We start from the raw sequence: 26,104 nt of genomic DNA, 5'->3' as shown, positions 1-26,104 counted from the left end.
GTTCTGGGTGTAACCGTTACCTCAAAGCACCTGGGAGGAGAGATGGGAGAGAAATTGCCTTCATCTCCTCTTTGGTTTCTCTCCTGTGGGTACACGGGGAGGTGTTAACCTGGACTGCACACTGGTGGCTTTCCGAGGGATTCCTGGGCATTGATGGATTTTCTTAGGAACTCAAAGTTCAGACTTGTTTGTGAGGAAATCTTAAATGGGTGAAGGACTTTGAGAGGAGGAATGATGCTAACGAACATATGCGGAATAATGTGAAATGGTTCTTTAAAACATCATGAAAGAGAAATTTGTGAAGGAAAAACTCGGGGTAGCTGATGTTTCCCGTCCCCAGAATTCCCTTGGGCAGGAGTCTGAAGAGCTCTCCCCTAGTAGTGCCGTCAGCATCTCTCGTGGAGTAACGGCGTTGAGTCCTATCACTAGAGGCTGACTTCAGAAGCTTTTAGAAATTATTTTTCCTGCAGTGCAGCCACTACCCTTGGCTAGAGCCAGAGGTATGTGAAAATTTTGCTAGGACCTCTGGGCTGGAAGTGTGGGTTAAATGCTCCTGTGTGTCAGATCGCAGTACCCGTGTTTGGCATCCTGTACAAATTGCCCAACAAGTAGTGACATGGTGGCACATGGGATAGAAGCCCGTGGAAATAGAGGTTCCCTTCCTCTGTGTGTTTGCACTAACAAAGCAGCGGCTGTTCTGCCTTCTCAGCAGAAACTTTCACACGTTGGCAAGTTCTTCGGTTTGCAGTGGTAGTGTGTCAGCAGCTGAAAGAAGCTTTGGCATAAATAAGCACATGGAGAGTCAAAAGGCAAAAGAAAGTGGGAGGAAATAAATGGGGAGAGTGACTGCTTAGAATTAACTTTATTTTGTTGTGTGCTGTGTTTTCTATTAAGGTCCAAGTCTGCACCTAGAAGTTCACCCACCTAGTGTGAGGGAAGATCACGTCCTTCCTGCCCCTGCTCCTGACTTTCTGTTGGATTCTGACCCGGCTGAGCTTATCATTATTTTATTTTTAGTAATACAATTTAGTAACATGATTATTGTATGTAAAAATTATTAAGACATGATTTCAAACAATAAAAAACATAGGACAGAAAGAGACCTGGCTTGGTGTGTCATTAATTAGGTGTGTTGGATATTACAAGCTGTGTCAGGTCCCTGGAAATGAACTCGGTTGGTCAATAGAGCAGACAGCTCACTTCTGTGTTTTCTGTCCCGTATTGTGTGAATCAGAAAGCTCAAGAAATTAAAGATAAGAAAAACTCAGGAAAGGTACAAAGAGGCAATGGTTACTAAAGACATACACCTAAGAAAATACGCCACAGGTTAGTTGCAGGAGTGTTTGTCCAGGAAACAGCAGCAGGTTGCTGACAAACTCGGGGTGCAGCGAGTAGATTCCCTCTCCATGGTTTAAGGCTTCTCAGTCCTTGGAATGAGACCTGAGAGGGCTCTGTGGGTTTTCTCCTCCTCCAGCTCCAAAGCGAGCTCTTTACCACCCAAAGTGGGCTCTTCATCCCGTCATCGTAACGTCGCTGCCACACAGCTTTGAAGAAGGAAGGATTGGGGGGGACAGTGAATGAAGGTGATTTTTTGGGGAGGGGGGGGCGTGTGGGGGGGTGGCAGGCAGAGGGTTGGTGCTGAGGAGAAGAGCTGCTTTTCTCTATCAGTCTTGCCCCCTTGGAACCACCAACCCCCCCAGAGCCCCCCAAAATCCATGGGGATGCCCAAAAACCCCTTGAGGCCACCCAAAATAGTGGGGAACACCTCAAGTTCCCCTAGGATACCCCTCAACCGCTTGGGACCCCTAAGCCCCTCTGGGACCAACAAAACCTCCCCAGCAACCCCCCAAAATTGGGAGGACCCCTCCTTAGCCCCCCCAAGACCCTCAGTTCCCCACTTGGAACTCCCCCACTGTCCCCTGCAGGGCTCTGGGGAAGGTCCCAGTGATGTCACCCCTTTTCCTGCACCCCTGGTTCCCCCACTGGCACACCCAAACCCCTCCTCCACATCCCTACTGTCCCCTGCAGGAGCTTGGGGGGTCCCAGCACTGTCACCCCCCCACACCCCCCAGTTTCCCCCCACACTGTGTCCCTGCTGTCCCCACACCCCCTGCAGGTGGTGGTGGGGGTGCAGGGACAAGGGTGTGGCATTGGTGGGATCCCCCTCAAACTCTCGAGGACACCTGGGAAGGGAGAGGTGCATCCCAAGGCCCCCTGCAACCACTCCCCTCAGGTTTGGGGAGCCTGTGGTCACCCGTGTCCCCTCCCCCACCCCCCAGGAAGGGAACCACACCGGGCTGACAAGGAAAGTCACCAACGGCCTCCACCGGTACATCAACGGCATTGTCCAGGATGGGGGACACAGGGACACCCCGGGGGGGTCATGAGGACACCCCACACACCTCTCAGGGTCTCCTTAAGTCCCCAAATTGTCACCCTGGGCATGGGAGGGGACACGGGGACACCAAGGTGGCTCTTGGGGACATCCCCGTCCATGAGCTGTCCCCTACGTTGATGCCCCATGACTCTGAGGGACTCCAAGGTGGCTCTTAGTGATGCCCCCGTCCTCAGGGTGTCCCCCACATGGACACCCCATGACTTTGAAGGGACACAAGAGACCCCAAGCTGGCTCTTGGGGACGTCCCCATCCCTGGACTGCACCCCACTTTGATGCCCCACAACTGGGAGGGGACCAGTGTGGCCACAGGGTGTCTGTGGTGACGTCTCCATCCCTGGAGTGTCCCCAGCGTTGACGCCTGTCACCTTACAGGGTAATCTGGCAGAAAATAAACCCCCTTGCGTCTCAGTTTACCCTCAGGTGTCAGAGGGGCTGGGGGCGGCTACGTTTAGATTCTGAGTGATACCAACTTGTCACTGCTCTCGTCACCTGCTCCATCCAGCCTCCACCCTCCCGTGTGACTCTGGGCTTGGGTTTCCCTCCTCAAGCACCTCGACTCAGCCCTGACACCCCCTGGAAAGGGTCTTGGGACAAGGGACGATCCCAAACTCCCCCCTGAGGATTCACCTCAGAACAACCGCTCCCCGCTTCAGAATATCCTGTGGCAGACTCAGTCACAAGAGAGAAAATAACTTTTTATTTCATACGGCAAGTGCGGGGCCCCGGAGGCACAGCGGTCCGGGCAGTGACCACGAGTCGGCACCTGCAAGGGCAGAGTCAGAAAGCTCTGGTGAGTCCCTGGCGGCAGGAAGGGGCAGGGCTGTGCTGCCTCTCTGGGAACACCGTGTGTGAGGGATTGCTGACGCCCCGACAGAGCTGCTGCTGGCGCTGCCTGCGGGGCGGCTCTGGCGCCTCGTCCCCCGGGCAGTGCCCCTCGAGCCCCGAGCGCGCGCAGAGACGCGCAGGGCCCCTGTGCCACCCGCAGGGCTCGGCCGGGAGCCCCCGGGCCCCGCCAGGGAGTTATGGCCAGAGCCCGCGCAGCACCGGGGCCCCTCGCTGCCCCTCGCCAGCGCCTGGGGCTGACGGAGAGCAGTGTGGGGAGGGGGGAAAGATGGGCAGCAGAGCCCGGCACGCACCTGGGCTGCCCGACCTCTGCCCCTGCCGGCGGCTCTGTGCTGGTCCGTCCCCACAAGAACCTTCCCTCCTCCTCCTCTTCTTTTCCGGGCAGCCGTCGCTCTCCTCTCCCCAGGCCGCTCTTCTCTTCCGGCTCCTCTTCTTCTCCTGGTCCTGGGCAGAGCCTGAAAATCTTTCCACCCCACAGTGGGATTAGATAGAGAAAGCCACAGCCCGCGGGAGTCAGTGCTGATTTTAACCAAAGCCAGCTCATTTTACCTTCGTTCCTCGGAAAGCCTGGCCAGTAGTTCTGGGCGCCCCAGGGACTCTGCCGTGCTCTCGGGGGTGGATGAAGGCAAAGCTGGCCGTGCCTAAACCAGAAATGTCACAGTTGGCATGTGGCAAGGAGTGACCTGGGGCGGTAAGGGACTCTTGCTAAATTGGTCCCTCAGCTCTCCCGAGGAGATGCCTGGGGCTGGTTTGCATCAGCCACAGTTCACACAGTCCCCCTGCTGACCCACAAACAGCCCTGAGGAAGCTCTGACAAAACAGGGCCTGAGCAAACCCCCCTGAAGTTGACAACTCCTCTTCCCTGTCTTTCTGTGGGCCTTTAGCTGATCAAACACCTGCCGAGTGCACTGGAGACACCACCGTGCCGATTTCCCTTGCTATGTATCATCCCCAGGGGCGGAGGAATAACCCAAACCCACACCAGCTCTACTGCCAGGCCGAGGCACAGCAGCGACTTGGCCTCATCGGAAACTCCCCTCCTACCCCAGACACGCTGTCACCGTGTTGGGGGAGCTGACGTACCTCTCCCCTTTCACTGTCCACCACTGTATCTCCCCCAGCCCCTGTGAGGACACCGAGCAGAGAGGGGGGTGCATGCAGCAAAGCTTCTGCCTGACGCTCGGTGTCCACTTTGCCTGCAGGGACACTTTGCTCTTCCAAACGCAGATCTAGAAATCAAAAGCAGGTGCAACATGGTGACTTCTTGGAAGCAAACAGAGCTAAAGCAACACCCACCCAAAGCCCTACACTTCTGTGGTCAGCCCTCCAATGGCCTGTCTGCAGGCTTCAGCTCATGCTGCAGAGGAAAACGTTCATCTTTGGAGAGCAGTGGCCAAAGAGAGGCCACAGGACAAGCGGGGCTCAGAGGACAACACTCGATGCCTGTTCCTGTCAGAAGGAACACAGAGGTTTCTGGTGCCCCAAGCCCCAGCCGCTGCCAACCCCCAGTCCCCCCTCTCACCTCTGAATCTCTCCAGGGGGGCTGCCAGCTCCTGGTCTGCTGGGCTGGAAAGGCTGCCCGCTTCCTCCTCAAAGAGCTCCCTGCAGTTCTCCACCAGAAACTCCACCAGCACGTTCACCTGCACGCATCAAACCGTCGGTCTCCACCCTGCTGCCTGACAAGGGGCCAAGCACCTTTGCCACCCCTGCCCCCTGCTCCTGCCCAGAGGCTGTGGCTGTGGGGCTGCTCCTCCAGGCAGCCACCCCGACAGCATTTGCTGGCGGGAGGAGGCCGGCAGAGCCCTCTGCGCAGCCAAGCGCTGGTGGGCCGGGAAGGCTGCCCTGGCAGGTGGGGACGCGCACCTTGTGTGTCACCTCCAGCAGGGTCTCCAGCGGGAGCTGGTCCGCGTGGGCTGGGCTCAGCAGGTTCGGCCCAACGCAGACGGCCAGGTTGCTGCAGCCCATCCTGCTGGTGGCTGCGTGGTGGCCGATGTGCCGGAGGAGGGACAGCAGCCTCTTCAGGAGGAGGAGGTTGGCTGCGGGCAACTTCTCGGCCACCCTGGGGGAAAGGGAACACGGCGCTACTAAAGCAGATGCTGCCCACAGCGTCCCCCAGAGTCGCCCGAGGCTGGTGGGAGCCAGCGCAGCTTTCCAGGTGCTCTGGGCCAGCGGTCAGGGCTCCTGCTCAACAGGCAGGCTGCTGCCCACACTCACGCTCTCAGCTCCCAGATCTTCTCCTCCCTGCTGGCCTTCTGCATCGCCGCCATCCAGTCCTCGTAGAGCTCGGTCACGAGGAGCTTGCAGGGGATGCTCCGGAGAAATTCCTGCAAGGCCCAGGCCTCCAGGTGAGCCTTTGAACACTGGGGGCCAGCCGGGAGCTCCTCCAGCCGCAGGGCAGAAGCGCTCACCTTCAGGATGGCGGCCAGCAGCAGCGCGGGCTGGCTTCCCATGTCGACGTCTGCGCCGTGGTCCAGGGCCTCCCGCAGCTCTCGAAGCGCTGTCCTGCTGGCGGCTCTGCGGAATATCCCCTCCGTCGATGGTCCCTCCTGCTGCAGCACGGCCAGCAGCTCCTGCGGGAGAGGCAGGAGGACAGTTGTGTGGCCGAGGAGCCGCCTTCCAGCAGCGCAGGCTAGAGCACTGCCCAGAGCTGGCTCCGTGCTGGGGGTGAAGAGCCCAGTGCCCCATCCCCAGAGCTCCCGGGGACACCCGCTGGCCCTCCGGAGCCTGCAGAGGGAGGGCTGGGGACCCTCTGGCCAGGGTGGCTGACCTGGATGGGCTGGGGCAGCGTGCCATCCTCCCCGCAGAGGGCTGCCAGGGGCTGCCCAAAGAGCGCCCTGCTGCAGCCGGAGCCCGCCTGCCGTGGCGCCGGGGCAGTGGCCGGGCTCCGCCACAGAGCAAAGGGCCAGGGCAGCCCCCTCCTCCTCCTCCTGCTGCTGCTGGTTCCTCCTGCTGCAAAGGAAAAGAGAGCAAGAGCGTGTCAGAGGATGCTGCTGGGCCAGCGCTCCCAGAGCCTGCCCTGCCCTGCCCTGCCCTGCCCTGCCTGCAGCACGGTGCTGAGCAGTGCGGCAGGACGGGCAGGGACCGGCAGCTGGGACCGCAGCTCCTGCTCAACATATCCGGCTTGGGGGCTCCTGAGAGCCGGCGTGTCCCCAGGACAGCCTGGCCCAGCCCTGGCTTTGTCCTCCTCCAGGCTGTGGGCAGCAGCAGAGGCCCCGTGTCCCCACAGAACCACATCCAGCGGCCACTGCCCGGTGCTGCCCTTTCTCCTCCAGCTGACGTCTTTCCTCAGGCTGCCCAACCTGCATGGGGACACTCAAGGCACAAGTGAGCACAGCCCAGCCACTTGCAGGAGGGGCCTTTCTTTCCCAAACTCACCTGGTGAGCGGCAAAGTCCTCCCTCACTGCTCGACGGGGCCATCGGAGGCCCTTTCCTGACATCAGCCTGCAAGAACCCGGCACCAGCAGCCTGAGCGTGGCAGAGCGGGGACCCTCTGATCTCCCCGGCCCTCTGCCCCTTGTGGCAGGTTTCCTCCCAGTTCCACCAGCCAGGATATGCCGGCATTTCTGGTGGCTCCTAAACCTTCCCCACTCCCGGAATTGCACCAAGGCACCCTCCCAAGCTCCCCCCACTAGCACGCCCATCCCTGCCCCCCGGCACAGCCTGAGGGCAAAGGCAGCCGTTCTCACCTCTGCCTGGCTCTCCACCAGCTTCTCCAGGCTCCTGGTGCTGAACGGCCTCCACTGGGCAAGAGAGAAGCAGAGGCAGAAGGTGAGCAGCCATGCCTGTGCTGCTGGGCTGCAGGAGCAGTGCTGGGGACAGTGCCCGTGCCAGAGAGACACTCACGGCGTGGCGGCGGCTCCGCTCCTTCTCCAGGAGCTTGAGTGACGGGACGAGGGTCACTCGGGGCTTCTTGCTTCCGTCGGGTGTCCTGTGCACCGGGAAGGGACAGGGAGAGAGCTGGGTGAGCCCCAAGCCGCCTCTTCTCTCTCGTCAGGCAGCTCTCCCCGAGAGCCGCCTGCAGCCGCAGGGACACCTCTCCCCAGCTGGGAAGCTGTGTTCCCCATCTGGCTGTGCCTGCAGCACCCCCCAGCTTACCCCAGCAGTGTGTGCACCCACAGCTCCTTCAGCGCCCGGGAGCTGCAGCAAGAGGAGAAACGGCGTCAGGCCCCGCTGCCCCCCAGCCCGTGGGCAGAGGCGGGCGCCTGCACAGCCCTGCCCCGTGGGGAAGGACACAGGGGCAGGACGAAGCCCCGTGGGGCGGGACAGAGCCGCTGCCCAAGCCCTGGTCCCTCTGTGATGCCAGAGCAGCTGCTTTGGCCCTTCCCTTCTGGGGACCAAAAGCGACCAGGGGATGCAGGACGTGGAAACGCCCCCCATCCCTCCCTGCCGGCGTGCTGCCCGCTCCCTGCCCAGGCTCTGCACGGAGGGCAGAGGCCCTTCACAGGAACCTCTCCTGCCCGGCCGGGGGACGTGGCACCACGACTCACCCGAAAGTGGCAGTGCAGGAGCCCCTGGGCCAGAGGAAGAGGAGGGAGCTCCTCTCCTCACGGCTGCCGACACCCTCTGCCTCTTCCTCCCACGCCGCCTCCTTCCCGTCGCTCAGCACCCACAGCTGGTCCAGGGCCAGGCGGAGCTGTGGGCGCAGGGTGGTGCCACCTCTACAGAGAGCGGAGGCAGGCAGTGAGCTGGAGGTGGCCTCCTTGGGGTGCCCCCCCGGGCAGAGCCCTGCTCCCCCCCTGCCCTTGGGGCGGGCACTGGTGCATCCAGCACCCAGGTCCCGGGGCCTGGGGCCAGGGTGTGCCAGCCCTTGTGCCGGGGCCAGGCGTGGGGCGACGGCAGCTGGGCTCGGAGGGTCTCACCGCAGCTTGGTGACCACCAGTTCACCCTGGAGGAGGAGAAGGCGCCTCTCGCTCCTCTTGCAGCCCCGGGTCAGCTGCACGTCTGCGCTCAGCACCGGCTCTGCGTCGGCGAGAGCGTCCCTGCGGAGCAGAGCGCGGCGGGTGTCAGAAAGGCCGCTGCTGCGGGGCGCGGCCGTGCCCCCCCGTCCCCGAGCCGCGGGGGGAGCCCACCTGGAGCCGCAGCAGCCGTTGGCCTGGCCCATCCTGCCCGGGACAGGAGGACCCTCGCTGTGCACCGAGGACGCGGCCCAGCCGGGGACAGCGAGGACGGGAAGCGGGTTGCCGGAGCCCGGTCAGCGCCGCTCGGCCAGACCCTGCCTCCTCCCAGCGCCGCTCCGGGCCAGCACAGCTCCGTGCTGCCGGCGCTGGGGCCGGTGGCTCCAACGGACCAACGGCCAGACCCCGACGGACAGCTAACGAACAGTGGGCGGGGCTCTGGGGATGGGCCCGCCCACCAGAAGGCCACGCCCCCAGCACTGCCTGCCCTCGGCCAGCAGGAATCACCCAGCCGGGCACCACAGCCCCTGCGGGGAGTTCACCGCCCCCTGCCCTCCGCAGCCCTCTGCCGCCAGGGCCTTCCCAAACCTCGGACGCCGCAGAACAGAACGGCTCCGGGCAGCAGCACACGTGTGGGGGTGGCAGAGCCCCTCTGGTTCCAGCCGCGGGCACGCAGGGATGTGCGGCCACCTCAGGAGAGAGAGAGGCCACCGACCCTAGAGGTGAGTGTTGAGCTGGGGACATCACGATGTCCCCAAAAAATGGGGTGGGGACCCCCTGAGGTTTTGGGGACACGGGGGGACACTCGCAGCGTCTTTGGCCTGGCAGGAGCCCACGCAGGCCTCGGGGATCTCCCTGTAGCAGAGCTGCTGCTCCGCCCAGAGCTCGTGGGCACGGCGGGGTCCCCTCCAGCAAGGGCCCCTCCTTCTCCTGCCCTGGGGGCACCGAAAGGGGGGATAAGGTCACCAGGGGCACGGGGAGCCCGATAAATCTCGACACCCCAACTGTGCTACAGACCCCGCCCCCAGAGCTCCCTGAGTGCCCACAGACAAGGGAGTTTTGTGGTGAAATTGGTGGATTTGGGACAAAAAAGTTTTGGGATGAAGTTGGAAGATTTGGGGCATGGCAGGAATTTTGGAGAGAAACTGAGAGATTTGGGGAACATGGGGTTTGGGATGAAACTGAGGGATCTGGGCCATGGTGGAGTTTGGGGTGAAAAGGGGCAATTGCAGGTATGGCGGATTTGGGGTGAAATGGGGGAATTTGGGTTACAGGGGGGGAAAAAGGGATTTTGCATACAGGGATGTTTTGGGGTCAAACTGGGGGTTTGGGGATGAAACTGGCGGGGTTTGGGGGTGCTGGAGTAATTTATGGCGTCGAACTGGGGGATTCTCTGGATCCAAGAGGGGTTTTGGGGAGAATGTGGGAGATTTGGCAGTCAAACTAGAACATTTTGGGGTAAAACGGGGAATTTGGTGTCCAAGAAAGATTTTAGAGTGAAACTGGAAGGCTCTTGGGGTTGCTAGAACAGATTTTGGAGTCACACTATGCGGTTTTGACTTTCAAGATAGATTTTGGGGATGAAATGTAAGAGTTTTGAGGGTGCTGAGGCTGATTTGGGGGCAAAGTGGGAACACCGGTTCAAAGTGGGAAATTTGGGGCGCAAAAATGGTTTTGGGGGTCAGTGGAGAAATATTGGGGCAAAACTGTGGTTCTGGGGATTACACACAGATCTGGGGACCAAGGGCCATTTTGGGGTGAAAAGGGGGGGGGCGGTGGGATCCGGGGAACTCACCGTGCAGCACCCAGGTGAGGGTGGCCCCAGTGATGGTGGAGGCGCCGTCCCCCGCCCCCACGGCGTCCCAGCACTGGTACTGGAGGGGGTCGGGGCTGACGCTCTCGGGGTACCCCTGGGGCAGCAGCACCTGCCGGGGGGGAGACAGGTACCCCTGGGACCCCCAGGAATCCCAAATCCCCCCTGCAACCCACCCAAACTGCATTGCCACGGCCAGGTCCCTCCAAAACACCCTCAGCGCCCCCCCCTCCCCCCAACCTCATTAGTGTTTGTCCCCCCCCAGATCCTATTGGCCCCCACTTCTCCACTTTACCCCCCAAGATGCCAGATATCTCCCCGGGACCCTAACAGCCCACCCCCAGGACTCCACTGAGTGCCGTTAGCCTCCCCAATATATCCCCAGGACCCAAATATCCTCCACAAGATCCACCCCAGGACCCCAGTGACCCCCCTCTGGACCCTTCTTGCACCCCATTACTGTCTCCAGGACCCCAATATCTCCCCCAGAAACTGCCCCCAGGAGCCCATTAGACACTGCCCCCCCGGACACTAATAACACCCTCAACTCCCCCATGACCCCAATTAACACCCCCTGAGCACCAGGACCCTCCTCCAGACCCCAATGCCTCCCCCAAGACACCCCCAGGACCCCAGTAAACCTCCCAAACCCCTCCAGAACATCCCCCTTCCCGCCCCACCCCGACTCCATTACGCTCCCTCTAGGACACAAATACCCCTCCCCCAGGACCCCGATAACCCCCACAACTCCCACAGAACCCCAACAGCAAGCTCAGTGCTTCAGCAGCAACAGCCTGGGACGACTTCAGATAGGAATGGCTTCTGCATTCACATTCCTGAGTAGCTTGTTGGGCTACCAACACCAACACTCTGTAGCATGATGTCCCTTCAGTAAACTGATGAGATTCAAAGATAAAGGAAAAAAACAAAACCACAAACAACTAAAAAACCCCCTTCAACCACCGTTTGTTTAAAACCATCCATCTGAAACCTGTCTTCAGCAACCCTGGAGGAAAAAACAACAAAACTAAGCAAATATGGCATTACTTATATATTTACTGTCATTTTGCCTTAAACCAAAGCATTTACTCCTGAATTACAATCTTCTCAAACTCAACAGATGAGTACATCTCACCAGTTTTGGCTGTGTGCAGCCCCTTTGAATACAACAGTAGAAATGCACATTCAGAGTTCTCCAAAATTAAAACATTCTCAAACCCCTCTAGAGCAGAACAAACCCCCTGCAAAATTCTAAAGAGACTTCTAAGATTTCATTTACTGCTCCTAGCAGTAAGTACATTGCTGATGCCCGCAGATTTATTCCTTGTCTGTCACAGCTTAATTGCTTGAATCCAGCATCAGGAAAGGAAGGAAAACTCATGTTTTACAAGACCTTCCAGAACACCCTCCTGGAACCTAGTTGTCTGACAGGCCCTCACGAATACAACAAACCTTCAAGTCGATGCGCAAGCTGTGATGATCAGTGTCTTGAAAACAGTTTCTTCAGTTAATTTGAAGAAAACGACTTCCTAACTTTCAAGGTTGCCAGTTTCTTCCCATACTCCATCAGAGACATTTTAAATTAAGAACTTTTGTGCTAGACTGAACTCAAGTTCTTGTGCATGTGGAGAAAATAATTCCTTGCTGAAGTTTTAGATTATGGAAAATATTTTCCAAAGTGATAGACTTCTGAAAAATAAAGGCTTTCAAGCAACTGTCTCAAAACAGTAACAGCAAGCTGCTAATGGAATTTCAGTTAGAATTTGTGTCTGAATCTTTAGTTTGCATTATGTAAAGCACTAGAATTGTGAAGTGCTTGCTTGTGGGAAAGGCTGGCTTCAGTTGCCAAAATTAATGAAAGGCAACATCTATCCTCAACATAACAGCAGAGCTAGGAGCGCATAAAGCAAGCACCAGATACGGGAGGAATACCTAGGAGCAGAATAAGTGGTTGAAGAAGAGGGTTACAGTTGGATCAGATTAATCACACTGTTCTCTGCCCAGATTTTTTTTTTTTCTTTTTCAAAGAGAACTGAAAGATCCCAAACACACCAAAACTCCTTCTGTTCTTAAGACATGAAGTAATTAGGATTTATTTGCCAATAGGAGGGCAAAATTAGTTCTCAAGAACTACCAGTCATTAACTAGCCTTATATAATAATGATGTGCTTTTGAGCCTTATAGGCTGTTTTGAAAGAAATCATAAAAAACAAGTATTAAGTTAGTGGAATAATTTTCAACTTTTTTTTTTTTTTTTTTTTTTCCAACTGTGCTTTTCCAGGAAGAAGCACATCTTCACCGTAGTAACACAAAACCCTTTGGGAAACATATTGGCCATGTGGCCAAACAAAACTGGCTCTCGAGCAAGTTTGAATACACAGTTTTGTCAGGCTCAGTCTTGTTTTCCTACTAGAAACTCTAGAATTGCATACAGCGCTTCACAGGAGATGATGGTCTGTCTAACCAGATCTGTGATCTATACTGCAAATTTACCACAAGGGAACAACAAAATAGATTCTAATGATTAGAAACAAATCATCTTTACCTGTGGGCTAGCTCCAGCTCTTTCACAGCATTAAGCATCTCCTTCAGATTGCTTTTTACATCTTTCAGGACACAGGTAGCTAGTCTTCGTAGCACTGAAGCCGTATGATACGTAAGGACTGCATCCCCTGGCGCTACGTGCCTGGCCTGTAAATAAAAAGCAAGTTGTGAAGATGTGCCGCAGTGTGATACAGGGGTATGCTGAAGCGCCATACAGAGAGTGAGCACCATTATTTCAATCCAAGACTACTGAATTTAGAGACACAAACATGCATCAACTCACAGTAATTTCACTCTGTGATAGATGATGTTTTATGTTCGTACCTTTAACAAAGTTTGTTTGCATTCCTGTAATTTCCCACATTTGAAGAGTGCCCAGGCCAAATACAGTAAAACTTCAGCATTTTGATACTTACAGAACTTTCGGAGGCAGTGTTCATATTGAAATGGGAAAAAAAAAAAAAAAAAAAGAGGAAAAAAAATCAAAACAAGAGGTGATAATCGTTACTTATTTAACCTAACTCCAGTAAGCGTTTCTATTCCTAAAAAGCATTACTGCTAATATGCCTTTTGCTTTTTAAAGTGTGTCATGCTACATAGATGCCTCCTTTTCACTGATCAGAAAAGTCTTTCTGCTGGTCTGTAGCAAGTACCTGATTTTCCTGGAAACTGACAGCAGTGCAGGAGGCTCTCTAGGTCTTAAAATACAATAGAATCGTTACAATAGGTGGTACTTGCAAAGTAAGTCCAACAAGCACGACTTATTTTAAGTGCACTCAATTATTCTCCGCTATATGATATGAAATCTATTTTCTTTATTCATACAAGATATTTTATAAATTGAAGCATATTTAATGTAGTAATTCCATGTGTCTGATGCAATTAATTAAAAAAAAATCCACACCTTTCAGATAACTCAGCAACATATTGGTTTTGTCCACCTAGCTGAATAACCTGGCATGCCAAGGGCTATCTAGTTGTTCTAGAGTGTAATGGAAGAGTCGTTACTAGAGGTTTTGTGGGTCTAGAATCAAAGCTTCAGTTACAAATCTTGTATCCTTTCCAGTAACAAGCACCTTTTGTTTGACATACTCTTTTCTCAAGGAATCATTCACCCTTTCTAAACCTCCAAAATAGTAAGAAATACAAAGTCATTTTTATTTCCAGCTCAGTACAGGAACTGCCCAAACTGTAATGCTTGGATCCACTACTCTTGGATCACACTGTTGTGAGCACCCAATTTTCACTCATCTTTAGAGTCAAAGTTTTTGTATTTAGCTTATGTCTGCCTTGGGTGGGTATGCTTTGTGGTAGAGTACAGTAGAATAACTGTTGTGGCTGTAGTAAGCTAGACTATTCAGTTCATCTCCCTTTGAGTCCAGTGCCATGTGTCTCAGACTGTGGCTTGTGCTGCCTGCATAGCACAACCCAGGGAACAATACAACACCGCAGGAAATAAACACATTTCTGCTAACAGCTGTAGTGAAATATACAGGCAGATGAGTACAACGTTTTTCTGACAAATCAAAAGGTGAAAATGATACCCAGCTTCCCACTGTAATTCAAACACAACAGGATAAATGTGATTGTGTGACCAAAGCTTTTTAACAGGAGTTCACTGGCGGATAGGGACTACTGAGGTCTTGATCAGCCAAGAAAGGCCCCGTATCTCTTCCTTGTGACCATCACAAAAAGCTTCAAGATTCCTTTGAGATAAGTATTTCTGAGCCTCAGTGTGGACCCACTCTCAATGAATTTTGTTCTTAGCTTCTGTCCTGTTCAGCGTACGCTTTTGTTTCAGCTTACTTGTAAGCCTTTCATCCACTAATTGAGGGAATTTAGTTAGAATAGGTTGACATTTGGAAGTTAGCTTGCTTGAGCAGGTTGAACTAGATGACCTCAACCAATTTCTCCAACATGAATTACCTTGTGATACTAACTTTGGTGAAAGAAATCATGGCACACGTTTTCAGACAGCTCCGATTATTACTTATGCAGTCATTTGCAAGAACAAAAACTGTTGCTATTAAAAAAATCTCAGCAACAAATTGCATTTACTTTCTTCAGTAACATCTGAATGTAAATCACATACAGTTAACTATGCTGACTGAAACCTCTCTCACTGAAAATTAATTCTGAGACCAAAATTCTAACCCAATGAAGTTTTAACTCTGCTAACTAAAAAAAAAAGAAAAAAAAAAAAAAAAGGAAAAAAAGTGTACAAATGCTAGTTGCTTTGTTACCCCTTACCCACATTTGGCAGTTTGGTTTTAAATCGAGACTTGACAGCTAACAGCATGCTAGAAACAGACCTAACTTGTTAAAATATTATTCAGAAACTTTCACAGCTGCTATGACAGCAGCGAAACACCCAGAAGTCATCTAACCCAACATATTGTTTAGTTCAATTTAGAGATGTTACCATCTGCACAGCACTGATGTACTGTTTCTGTTCTACGTAGATATGTGCCAAATTCAGCCACACATCACTGATATTGGCTGTTGCCTCTCTCATTTGGGTAAAAACTTCACGAGCTTCATGGAAATATCCTTTATGTGCCAAGACAGCTCCTAAGGGGAGAGTAATATTTACAGTGTAAGCTTCCAGGTTCAAGTACCATGTACTCTTACCGAAGAAAACAAAATATTGCCGGAATGAAGTTCCCCATTAAAAACTAAGGGACATAGTTGCACACGAAAGACATTCCTTCCTGTGCTCCACTACGTAGCATTCAGGCCCTGCAAAAACAATTCTATACTAAAGCATGAAACATAAGAATATCATCACCTCTGAAGGAAAATTAGAGTCTAATATTCACCTATGCCATCAGCAGCATACACATTCGTGGGATCACTTCTGAGTACTTGCTTGTAGATCGCTAATGCACGGTCTTCATGACGCTTCTCCCGCAGAATGAAGTACCTCAGTTGATCCCTCATGTCTATAATGGGGTATTAAAGATCTACCCAGAAGTTTGACGGACTACAAGATGCCAAATAGGCATCAGGAAAGGCTCTGAGTAGCTAAGAGCCTGCAAAAGTTAAATAAATAAAACCACACACAGGGCAGACAGACGCCCATTACCTTTTCTCTGTCCCTTGCCGGTTGATGTAGCGTCTGGAACCAGATGTTGCCAAGAGCCAGCATGGCGTAAGTATCATTTTGTGTGGAGGGCTGTTTCAATATCCTTTCAAATTTCTTCTGTGCTGGACCCCATTCTTGTTTAGCCAGATGAAGACTGCCAATCAGAGACCAAGCATCCGGATGGTCCTAAATAAAAATTCACTGTAATTTGCAAAAGTATCATTTTCCCTTGCAAGGTTACTTTTTCAAGTATAAAACACTATTTTTCTTAAATAGAATTCTATATTTTAAAAAAGAACAACAAAACACACAGACAGCAGATTACAGTAGTTTTTTCTTCTTCCCCTAGTTTATGTGAACAAAATCAAAACGTAACAAAAGGAAAACAAAATTTGAAGGTCGCATTTCAAGTGTTTTAACTGTAAACACTTAAAGGGTTACAAACCAGATTTATCCAAAGTACTTCTTTAAACCAATCAGAAGCCTCATAAAAATTCCCTTTATCCCTAGCCATAGCTCCCAAGCGCAAGTCGCCTAAAAACAGAAATGGAAAAGAAAATTAAAATCAGGAAACAGATTAAAGTTATCTCAAACAAATAAAATATTGGCCATGCATGAATTTCAAAAGCAATCTTTTTCTTGGTCTGCCAAGGACAGCAAACATCGAGACACCTTTCATACCCTATTCACCGTGAGACACACCCTGTGAAGAGGAATGTCCATCCACAGTGGTGATACAGAAATTGTAGATTTCTGACAGTTAAAGTAATGTGAATGTTTTTCATTAGTTTCATAAGTTAAAGACGATTGGGAAACCCCAAAGAAAAGAGGATACACCCGTTACATAACTCTCTCTTATCACTTCAAACAGCTCTCCCCTCTCCACGGTCTTTAGGAAGAGTATCAGTTAGCAGGCAACAACAGAAAACAAACTGGGGAAAGGCTGTAGATGAGGCTGGGGCATGCTGTGTGCTGCAGCTTGCTGAGCGAGGGCTACCACCCTGCCTTTGCAGCAAATACCACAGGTCCGCTACTTGAGGGCAAGAGGAAAAGCAGAGTGAGGAGGAAAACCAGGATGTGCCATAGAAGCTGTGCTAACACCCTCAACAGCTCTTCTTCCCTGGAGGAGGGCCAAGGTCCAAGATAAAATGATTCTCCCAGAGGGTCTCTACTTCCACCCACACAGGCAGGGTTGCAAAGCCTGGGTGTATCAAGTGGATGGCCTTGATTGCACCCGAGGGCTGAGGTACTAAGGCTTTGTTAGGGGTGGGGCGCAAGTAAGCAAAGGCATGCAAGTCTAGATAAGCTAATTTTGCTAGAGTTTTGGAGTACAGTATGATTTACCAAGAATTAGAAGGCTTAAAGCTGAATAGTAGACTATAAGGATGATGCAGGCCTTAAAAAAAGAAGAAGGTAGAGAAATAGCATGTAGGTAACCCCCAAAACTACTCTGAAAAGAAGCAAAGACAGATAGAAGGTGACCCGAAGACACTGTCAATGGGAAGAGTTTTGGTATTAAAAGGAGGACTGTGAAACTAAAGTACCAAACGTTTCTTACAATCAGCATAATTCGGATGTTCTCTTAAAATGTTTTAATGGAGTTTTTCCACTTCATGAAGTTCAGACATCACCTCATAGATTCTGGCAAGGTTATATAGTTCGCTGTTACAGCGATAGCGTTGTAATAATGCTCATCATGTTCAGCTTCTGCTTTTGCACAATCCAGCGATGCCAAAAAGTATGTCTAAAGTATAAAAAGAAAAAAAGGAATAAAGGACTCTAGAATATTCTTCAAGGAAAACTTCTAGGTGATCAAGAAACTCAGTTCAAACTTTGAGTAGTAACACACCTTTGCTTCTCCTCGGTTTCCCAGCCTGAAGTGCAGAGAACCCACATTATTCACAATCTCTGGTGGGACGTCAGCATGTACTTCCTCTCGCAGAATGCGTGCGGCTGTACCATAGGCTGAGAGTGCACCCTTTACACAGGGAGAGAACGTGGATAAAAGAAAGAAGAGAATGAGCTCTCTGTGCTCTTGTGAGAAGCACACACATAATTTGCCAGGTGTGTATTAATAACACCTGTATATCAGTCTGTTCTAGAATTTGGGCGAGCTCAACCCATGCCTCTACGTCTTCAGGACATGGTTCCGTGACTTTCTTTAGATGACCCTGAAAAACAGCAAAAAATAATTATGCCTCTTTGCAGACGCACAAACTGTTTAAAAAAATATGAAAACAATCAAAAGAAAGAGTGAAGGTATTAACCTTAACACTAGACAGATATACCTCACTGCAAAAGAAAACATCTTAAACACCTGCACAATTTTGTCACCAAAAAAATTGCATTAGTTTCCTTCCTTCATTAATGAATTTTTCTGTAGAACATAAACCTGCTTAAAGTGTTAGAGAAGCAGAAACTATTACAGCAACATGAGCGGCAAGAAAAATGATGTCTAACACCTTTTGTATTTAGTTACCCAACACTACATTAAAACACACTGTCATTTAAAAAAAAAAGCATAACATCGTCCTTCCAGAGAAGGTAAGACAAGTGCTTTATGAAACTCACTAGCTAATTTGCTGCCTTCAGGAAAACATTAGCTAACTTACCATCTTCAGAGAATTATAACATACATGTGAGGAATTCTGCCCTTTGCACAGTGCCAAATACAAAGGCGAGGCTGGGGCTCCTCGCAGTTCCGGGACTTGCTTTAGCCACAGCCCCGTAGGAGTCTCAGTTCTGTCGAGAAGTTGTGACTCTCCACAGCTCAGAGGATCTCTCATGGCAGCCGTATCTACAGCCAAGTAACCCTGAGTTTCATGTAGCTTCAGGTACAGTCTGATTTCGAGTCTGATTTCTAAGTTCTACTGTCGGATGTAAAAGCATGATGCTGGCAGAAGCAAAGCTCACCTTTGCAATATCCCGTTTCTCCTGGTCTTCTGAAGCCGCATAAAGACATCCAAGGATTTTCAGAGTCTCACAATTGTTTGGATAGGCTTTCAGAACTTTTTCAAAGCATTGTGACGCATTCTCTTTGTCCCCTCGATAAATGTACATTTGACCCAATCCAAAAAATGGAAGTACAAAAGAAGACGAGGCAAACTGACTGGCCTGGTAATAATACTGGAAAGCTTGATCATAATCTCCCTAATGAAAAAGAAGGATCAAAGAACAGGTAGTGTTTTCACACTTAGAACTCTCATAAAACAGATTTTTAAGTGTAATCTCAACTTGAAAATGGCCCTACCTGTACATGAAAAGACTTAGCCAGCTGATAACAACCCTCTGCCTGCATTGCTTCAACTTTTGTATTATGGCAAGCATGAAGAGCCAAGTTCTGTGCTTTAGCATAGTCCTGAAAAAAAGGAAGTTAAACGAAATTTGAAAGTCTTCACTTTACTTATGGTGCAGTGATTTATTATTTAAACAAGGATAGCTGGAAAAGACAAGAAAGATTTAGCCATAGCACTGACTAAATGAATAACAGATTTAGTTTTACTGGTTACTGTTCTTTATTTCATATTTTAAAGCATGGAAGAGAAAAAAAAAAAAAAACAAAACGCCAAACCATCAAACCAAAAACCTAAACCACACAAAACACCACAAAACAAAAACCATTCAGGACACAAATGTGTCCTTGACTTAAGAAGTAAGTGTATCTTTTATTTTCTTGAAAAAAAGCTTACACAAAATGTAAGTCAAAACCTTTACACTTTTCCACCTAGATTAGAAGTTCCATATTAGGCATAGTGGCCAGAGAGGAACAGGACAAGGGGAGAATGAACTAGAGGCCCTAACGTGCATCCAGAGGGACACCATGGCAAAGGCGCTGACAGAAGACTTTCCACATCAACTGCCTTTGCTTTCAGGCTGCCCCTTCCTCTTCCTCCCCCTTACTAGACCTAAGATTTAAAGAAAGGCTCCTAGGGACAACCTTGCTTTCTGATACAGCTGACTCATTCTCAAACCACGGGCAGGGGAGAAGTGTACTGATACAAGAAAATGATCACCTGCTATGCAACTTATTTACTTACAGCAATTCATAGCAACTTGTAATGATTTCTGAATATTGCTTAATAATCCTGCTTGCCCTGACTGTTTTGTGGAAACTTACCAAGAACTACAATGTTCAGCAAAAATAAGAGACATGTCCTTGGAAAGCAGATGGCTTCTAGCAAGTTTAGTCTTTGAAGTGGATAGATAGCCATGTACGGGCGGTAGAAACCAATATACTGGTGGTTTTGATAAGATAGAGAGGGTAAACCAGCAGGAACCACTCTTGTTCAAGAAACTGGCTAAGAGAATCTGCACATGCTCCATGGAAAACTACAAGGTGAGGAGGACTGTGAGCCTTCCTCCAACAGACCCCCAGAGACACCCACCAGGAGGCAATGGGCTGGTGCAAACAAAACATCGGCTGCTGACACCAGCCTCTAGAACTAACCCAGCCTCACTCATGCATATGGATGTTTGTGTTACGTAACCCAATGAATATGGATATCCACACTCTATCAGTTTCTGGTAAAATGTGCTGTTGGGGTGCAAGCTTTGTGGAGAAATCCCCTTGCACCCCAGTGCCAGAGTAAACGTACCTGCTGTATAACTCTATTCCAGTTGTAGAGTCTGTTTCTGCGAATCGGGTCAAACAGAAATTCTGGGGTAAACCTGGGGAATTTGGTGGTCAAACATTGATCTGGAGACCAAGGGCCATTTTGGGGTGAAAAGGGGGGGTTTGGCATCGGGGGAACTCACCGTGCAGCACCCAGGTGAGGGTGGCCCCAGTGATGGTGGAGGCGCCGTCCTCCACCCCCACGGCGTCCCAGCACTGGTACTGGAGGGGGTCGGGGCTGACGCTCTCGGGGTACCCCTGGGGCAGCAGCACCCACTGGGGAGGGGAAAGGTACCCCTGGGACCTGCAGGAATCCCAAATGCCCCCTGCAACCCACCCAAACTGCATCTGACACCACCAGGTTCCTCCAAAACACCCTCAACCTCCCCCCCCCAACCTCATTAGTGCCCCCGCAGATCCTACTGGCCCCCCAGTTCTCCATTTTACCCCCTAAGACCTCAAATATCTCCCCGGGACCCTACCAGCCCACCCCCAGGACTCCCCTAAACCCCCATTACCCCTCCAGGAGACCCCAGGACCCCAATATCACCCCCACCAGATCCCCCCCATAAGCCCCCACTGGACCCTTCTTGCACCCCATTACTGTCCCCAGGAACCAAATATCTCCCCCAGAAACTGCCCCCAGGTGTCCATTAAACACTGCCCCCCCACACACACTAATAACCCCCTCAGCTCCCCCATGACCCCAAGAACACCCCCAAGCACCAAGACACTGCCCCAGACCCCAATACCTTCCTCAAGACACACACCCAGGACCCCAATAGCTCTCCCAGAACCCCCTCCAGGATGTCCCCAATCCTCCCACCTCGGACACCAATATCTCCATCAAGACACCCCCGAGGACCCCAATAACCCTCCCAAACCCCTCCAGCTCCCCCCCGCCCCGACTCCATTACACTCCCTCTAGGACCCCAATAACCCCCCCAGGACCTCAATAACCCCCACAACTCCCACAGAACCCCAATAACACCCCCCCCAATAATCCCCCCGGGACCACAATTACCCCTCACGGCACAGGCAGGAGTGTGGGCAGGTGCTGGGGGAGAACAAGGTGCTGGAGCCCCCCGGGGGTGCCCCTGGCCCCCACAGGGCCTACTTCCTGCCACACTCTGCCAGGGCTCTATGGTCTCCGGGGAGGCGGCCTAGGCAGGAGGCCTCCAGCTCTCGATGGTCTCCCCTGAGGGATATCCCACACACAGGTTGGTTCACCCAGCAAGTGGGAACTGCTCCTTTTCAAACACTCCCTTTGTTCTGGGTGGTGACTGAATTTCTCTCCTGCAAAGGGGGCACCAGCCCCAGCAGCCCCAGCACTCGTGGTGGTGGCTCCGGCCCAGCAGTGGGCGAGTGCAGGGACTGGGCCCATTTCCCTGGAGGGGGAGTGTGGGATCCCTGGGGAAGGGGAGAGCTTTGGTCTAAAAACCCCAAACTTTTTCATGGTTCTGAATTTCTTTAAAAAAAAAAAAATATTTGTGGTCACATCTGGGGCTGTCCAGACGTTCTGATGTGTGACTGTGCTCGTCCTTTTACCTTGAACTCGGTGGGGTTTTGCTCTCTGTCGGGGTCTGTTGTGTCTGCGGGGTTTATCTGTCAGGTTACCCCAGGGAAAGTGAATCTTAGCCCTTTATTTGTACTTCAGGTGTGAAAGAAGTGACACGTTTAATATTCTCTGCTCTCTGTGGTGATTTGGGCTGGGGGGGTTCAATCTGATGAAACGCCTCAGAGTGGTGCTTCAGAGGGTGCCGGTCACCAGAGCCAAGAGGTGCTGATCAGGAACAGGCATTAAGCCTGAGAGGTGCGGGGAGAGATGGGGGGGGTGAGCAGGGGGGTGTGCTGGAGCCCAGCCCCTCTGCAGAGCCCTGCTGCTCCTCTGGCTTTCTGGACAGAGGTCGGTTTCTGTGCAGAGCTTCTAATTTGCACCTTTCCCAAAAGACAAAGTATCTTTTTTCCAAGTTGGAACGACCTGCTCTGCTTTCAGAAAGAATCTTTTGACATCTGCAGGCAGAGCAGAAATCTCACACAATTAAGGTACAAGAAGTAATTGAAAAGTAATTAAAGGACAAGTTTCTGTGTGCTGGGAATTTGGGAGTGCTTCTGGTTGGGAAATCCGGCAGCAGCACTTGCTCTGAGGCTTTAAACAGCCGGCAGAGCTCCGGCTGTGGGGGACACTGCTTCAGCCTCGCCCGTCAGCTGCTCCTTCATCTGCACCTCTCCCCCCTGCACCAGCTCTGCATAAAACAGTCTCTTCTCTCTGCATAACGCTGTGGCTGTGGATTGCTGTAAATGTGCTGTAACCGGTTGCCATCGTGTTTCTTTACAAGCTTGTCCTGCCGGATGTGCTGTCAGTCTGCAGATCGTCACCTCGTTCCTAGGTGAGTGCTGGGGCTTCTCCTGGGGTCTCCTGTGCATCCATTGCGTTTTTGCATCCTTGGTCTGGGCACAGTGCAGTGACAGGTGTTTGCATCTGGGGGAGGGAAACTCTTCCAAGGGCTGTCAGGGCTTGTGGTCCTTGGTGGAGCTGTTATGCACTTGGGGTAGTTTTACTTGTGTGGTGCTTCTCGTTCCCCTCCCAGGTTTTCCCATTCATGTTTGCTCTTTGGTTAATTTGTCTTTAGAGTATTTTGTAAATGTTCTCAATTCATAGCTGGAGTACGTTTTTTTTGGTTTGGTTTTCAAATGGCTGGTGAAGGACATTTTCTTTTCTTTGAAAATCCATAAAGAGCTCTGGAGTTTTCCTTGGGAGCTCAGAAAATGGGGATCCCTTAGAGTAGAGAAGAGAATTTAATATGAGAAGCACTTCAGTGGTATGCTTCATGGGAGGATACAAGTACCTGCTATAATGTTTGTGGTTGCTTCTGCATTATTTAGCAATAACTACTTAAAAGTCTGCTTGCTTTGGCAAAGGAAGAAGAGATTGTTTCTGATTTCTGTGTCTGACTATAAAAGAACTAACCTGAACATACAGAAAACTGATGTGAAGAGACATTTTTTGTCATTATTGGGTCCAGTGTCTGAATGGTAGTTCTCCCAAGACGAAGTGAGAAGGAGGGGTGCTCCTGCATCCATTCCCCCTCTCTGGTCTGGGATGCTGGGTCCACATCCCTGCCGGTTGCCAGGTGCAAGGCAAAAGGTCTGTCTTCATTAAAATGACTTGTCTGATTTCAGAAACTGTCCACATAGAGTTCAGAGTTAAACTTTTCATGCTCTGTTTGCACAGAGTAGTAGAGAAGCAGTGGGGTTTTTTTTCAGGGCTGTGCCTGTGAAAGAGGCTTTAGGAGATTCTTAATTCTTGACTCTCAGATGGGGCAATGAAGGGTTGGAGAAAGTCATGGCTATTTTTGATGTTCCCCAAAGCAGTTTGCTTTTATGGAGCTTCTAGCCAGAGGCTGAATATTCACAGTCTGATTTTGCATCAGCCTAGAAGTCTTTTTTTTTTTTTTTTTTCCTGTATGATCTTTGTGCACAGGAGTTGTCTCTTCCATTGTCACAGTTCTCTCTGCAGGTAAATGCTGCACACGTTTGTACAGATGCTGGACAGACTAGAAGCTGTAGTGCCAGTACGCAACGGCAGCTCGGTGCTGGGATCCTGCTGTAGCTCTCCCAAGTAAGGAGATTTTTGTTTGTTGGTTACTGATGTGTTAGAGGAATTTCCCAGGTTTGGTATCTCATGGGAAACCCCAGGGGTCCTTCAGTGTGTCAGGTCTGGTTAAATGATGGTCCATATCAGAGTGGCTGCCTGAGTCTGGGGGTCTCAGTCCACTCTCACTGAAGTGCTTGGGGGCAATTAGCGCCCTGTGGGGGAGCAATGCAGTGCAGGCTGTGCTGGATCTGTGCAAGGGTCTACAGATGCAGCAGAGCCAGGACGCTCAAGCCTTAGGTGTAAACCCTGAGTAAGAACAAAGGAGGGGAACAAGGGTCTTCAGAGGCTGTGGGCTTGATCAGATTTCTTCCCAGGGACCCTGGTGCTTTGTGGGCAGAAAGCTCTCCCTGGAACTCCTCTTCCTGAAAGGGCTGTTCTGCACCGTACCTCCTGCTGCCTTTTGGACTTTCTTTAAAGGACTATTGTTTTGTGGGTTTGGGTGGTTCCCTCCCTCTCTAGGATGTGACATGCTTCTGATTTGGAGAAAAGCAAGTGTAAGAGTGGAAGCTGGGGCAGGACTACGTAAATAGGAGTGGTAGAATATTGTGGGCAAAAGTGGGTTCGGATTTTGATCTGCTTCAAAAATTTCATACCAGCCTTCAAATTCACTTGTTATTAATGTGAAGGTGAGAGTGAATGAAGGGGCGGAGGAGGCAAGGAACTGGAGGGAGTGAGGAAAGGCTCAGAGAATGTGCAACAACTTGTGCTGTACAATCCATTCAGCAAGAGATCCTCTCCCCTGCTCCCACAGCTTTAATGTGCTGCTCCTCCAGTGCCAGAAGTGACTTGCCAGTGACACAGCTGTCACTCCGCATCCCTGACTTCGTAATTCACTTGAAGGCAAGGGCTGCAGCCTCTCTCTTCAGAATGTACGTTAGAGGTAGGAGTGCACAGGGGCAGCAGTGTGGGCAGTGAGCAGTGAGAACAGGCAATGTCTCAGTCCATGGGCAGGGAACTCGTTATTCCTGTCTTCTGATGGTGGGATGTGGTGGGCTTTAGCGTCTTGTGGAAGGTTGTTCTTGAGAGGGTGAGAAACAGGGAACCGCTCGTCTCTCCTCCGAAGGTGCGTCATTAGGGAGATACAGTTGGGTTCCCGGTGCATGGGAAAATCTGCTTTCATGCTAATTAGCTAGTATGTGTTAAAACTGAATAACGTGGGCTGGTCCCCATGAGGAGCTATTCCAGGCAATGTCCTGGCAGCCTATGATTTCATCGCCAAGGCTTTTCCTTGTTTTGCTTTTTGGTTCAGACTTCCCACCTTGTTTCCTGAAGTGTAAGACCCTCCCAAGGCCATGTTGCCATAACAGTGGTTTGAAGAACGCCTGGTGTTCTTGCAAGGGGTTGCAGAAATTGTTGATGCAATGCCACGCTTCCTTGTTCAGTGCTGGAGTCGAAGTGGAGAAAATGACTGTTCCTGTCCTGGAGTGTTCCTGGGGAAACTTTTCAAAATGCCACATATGAAGTTTGAAAATTTTCATCATGGAAATTAATTTACAAAGAATCTGGTCCTCCTGAAATCAAAGCACTTTGTGTTATTGCTGTTTTGATGTCTTTCATCACTACAACGTTAAAGACATTTTTTGGTTTGTGGCACCCTTGCTGCCTCTCATGCTTCCCCCCTCCTGGTCCCAGGCTGTGCCTTCCTCCCTGTTACCACCTGCATGAGGGTCCCTGCAGCAATGTCCGACGGAAATGGCGGGCAGGTTTGTGTGTTGCAGCCCCCCTGGCCCACAGTGGTGCGTATGAGCCAAAACTCTCATTTGCATAAGGCAGTGGAGGTGATTTTGGAAAAACTTTCTGCTTTTTCATGAAACTTGATATGAAATTTTCCAAGCTGTTTCGGGAAAGGAAATCTGGTTTGGAGCTACTGTGTCAAGTATTTCCGATTGGTGAAAGTCATTTTCTCTCAAATTTAAAACTTCCTCATGAAAAGCTTAAGCTTTGCAGAAGAATCTCTGTCAGGAAGATTACTGGTTGGTAATCTGCTCCCATACTCTGCGTATACATGCTCGTAGCACAAAGTGGTTTATTCTGTCATTCTGCATCCACTAGTTGAGCATTCTAATCTCATTTCAAGTGTAACTGCGCATGTGTTTAGAAGATATGTATAAGTGAGAGTATCACATTTGTGACAGCAAATAACCCTGTCCTGGCCCTATTGCTCAGGGGTGGGCCTGTTTGAGGAGAGGTGCAATTTGCAATGGTAGACACCCTACTTCAGAGCAGGAGTAGACACCCGGTGCATGTTGGAAATG

General features: G+C 51.1%; 1 protein-coding gene and 1 pseudogene across 1 annotated transcript; both read right to left on the bottom strand.

Moving 5' to 3' along the window:
- Positions 1-4,663: 4,663 nt before the first annotated feature.
- LOC141964752 (T-cell activation Rho GTPase-activating protein-like) lies at positions 4,664-6,679 on the bottom strand. Its single transcript, XM_074915455.1, has 6 exons — positions 6,617-6,679; positions 6,009-6,095; positions 5,650-5,811; positions 5,456-5,565; positions 5,105-5,300; positions 4,664-4,690 (listed from the first exon to the last, which is right to left on the bottom strand). Exons 1-6 carry the CDS (start codon positions 6,677-6,679, stop codon positions 4,664-4,666), a joined length of 645 nt encoding a protein of 214 aa, XP_074771556.1.
- A 1,418-nt stretch (positions 6,680-8,097) lies between these two features.
- LOC141964751 (RNA polymerase-associated protein CTR9 homolog) lies at positions 8,098-20,633 on the bottom strand (annotated as a pseudogene).
- Between the last annotated feature and the right edge of the window lie 5,471 nt (positions 20,634-26,104).

Source organism: Athene noctua, chromosome 11, assembly GCF_965140245.1.
Source record: "Athene noctua chromosome 11, bAthNoc1.hap1.1, whole genome shotgun sequence".
NCBI classification, from domain to species: Eukaryota; Metazoa; Chordata; class Aves; order Strigiformes; family Strigidae; genus Athene; species Athene noctua.
The sequence above is the reverse complement of the archived record's forward strand: the minus strand, read 5'-3'. Positions and strand labels throughout refer to the sequence as shown.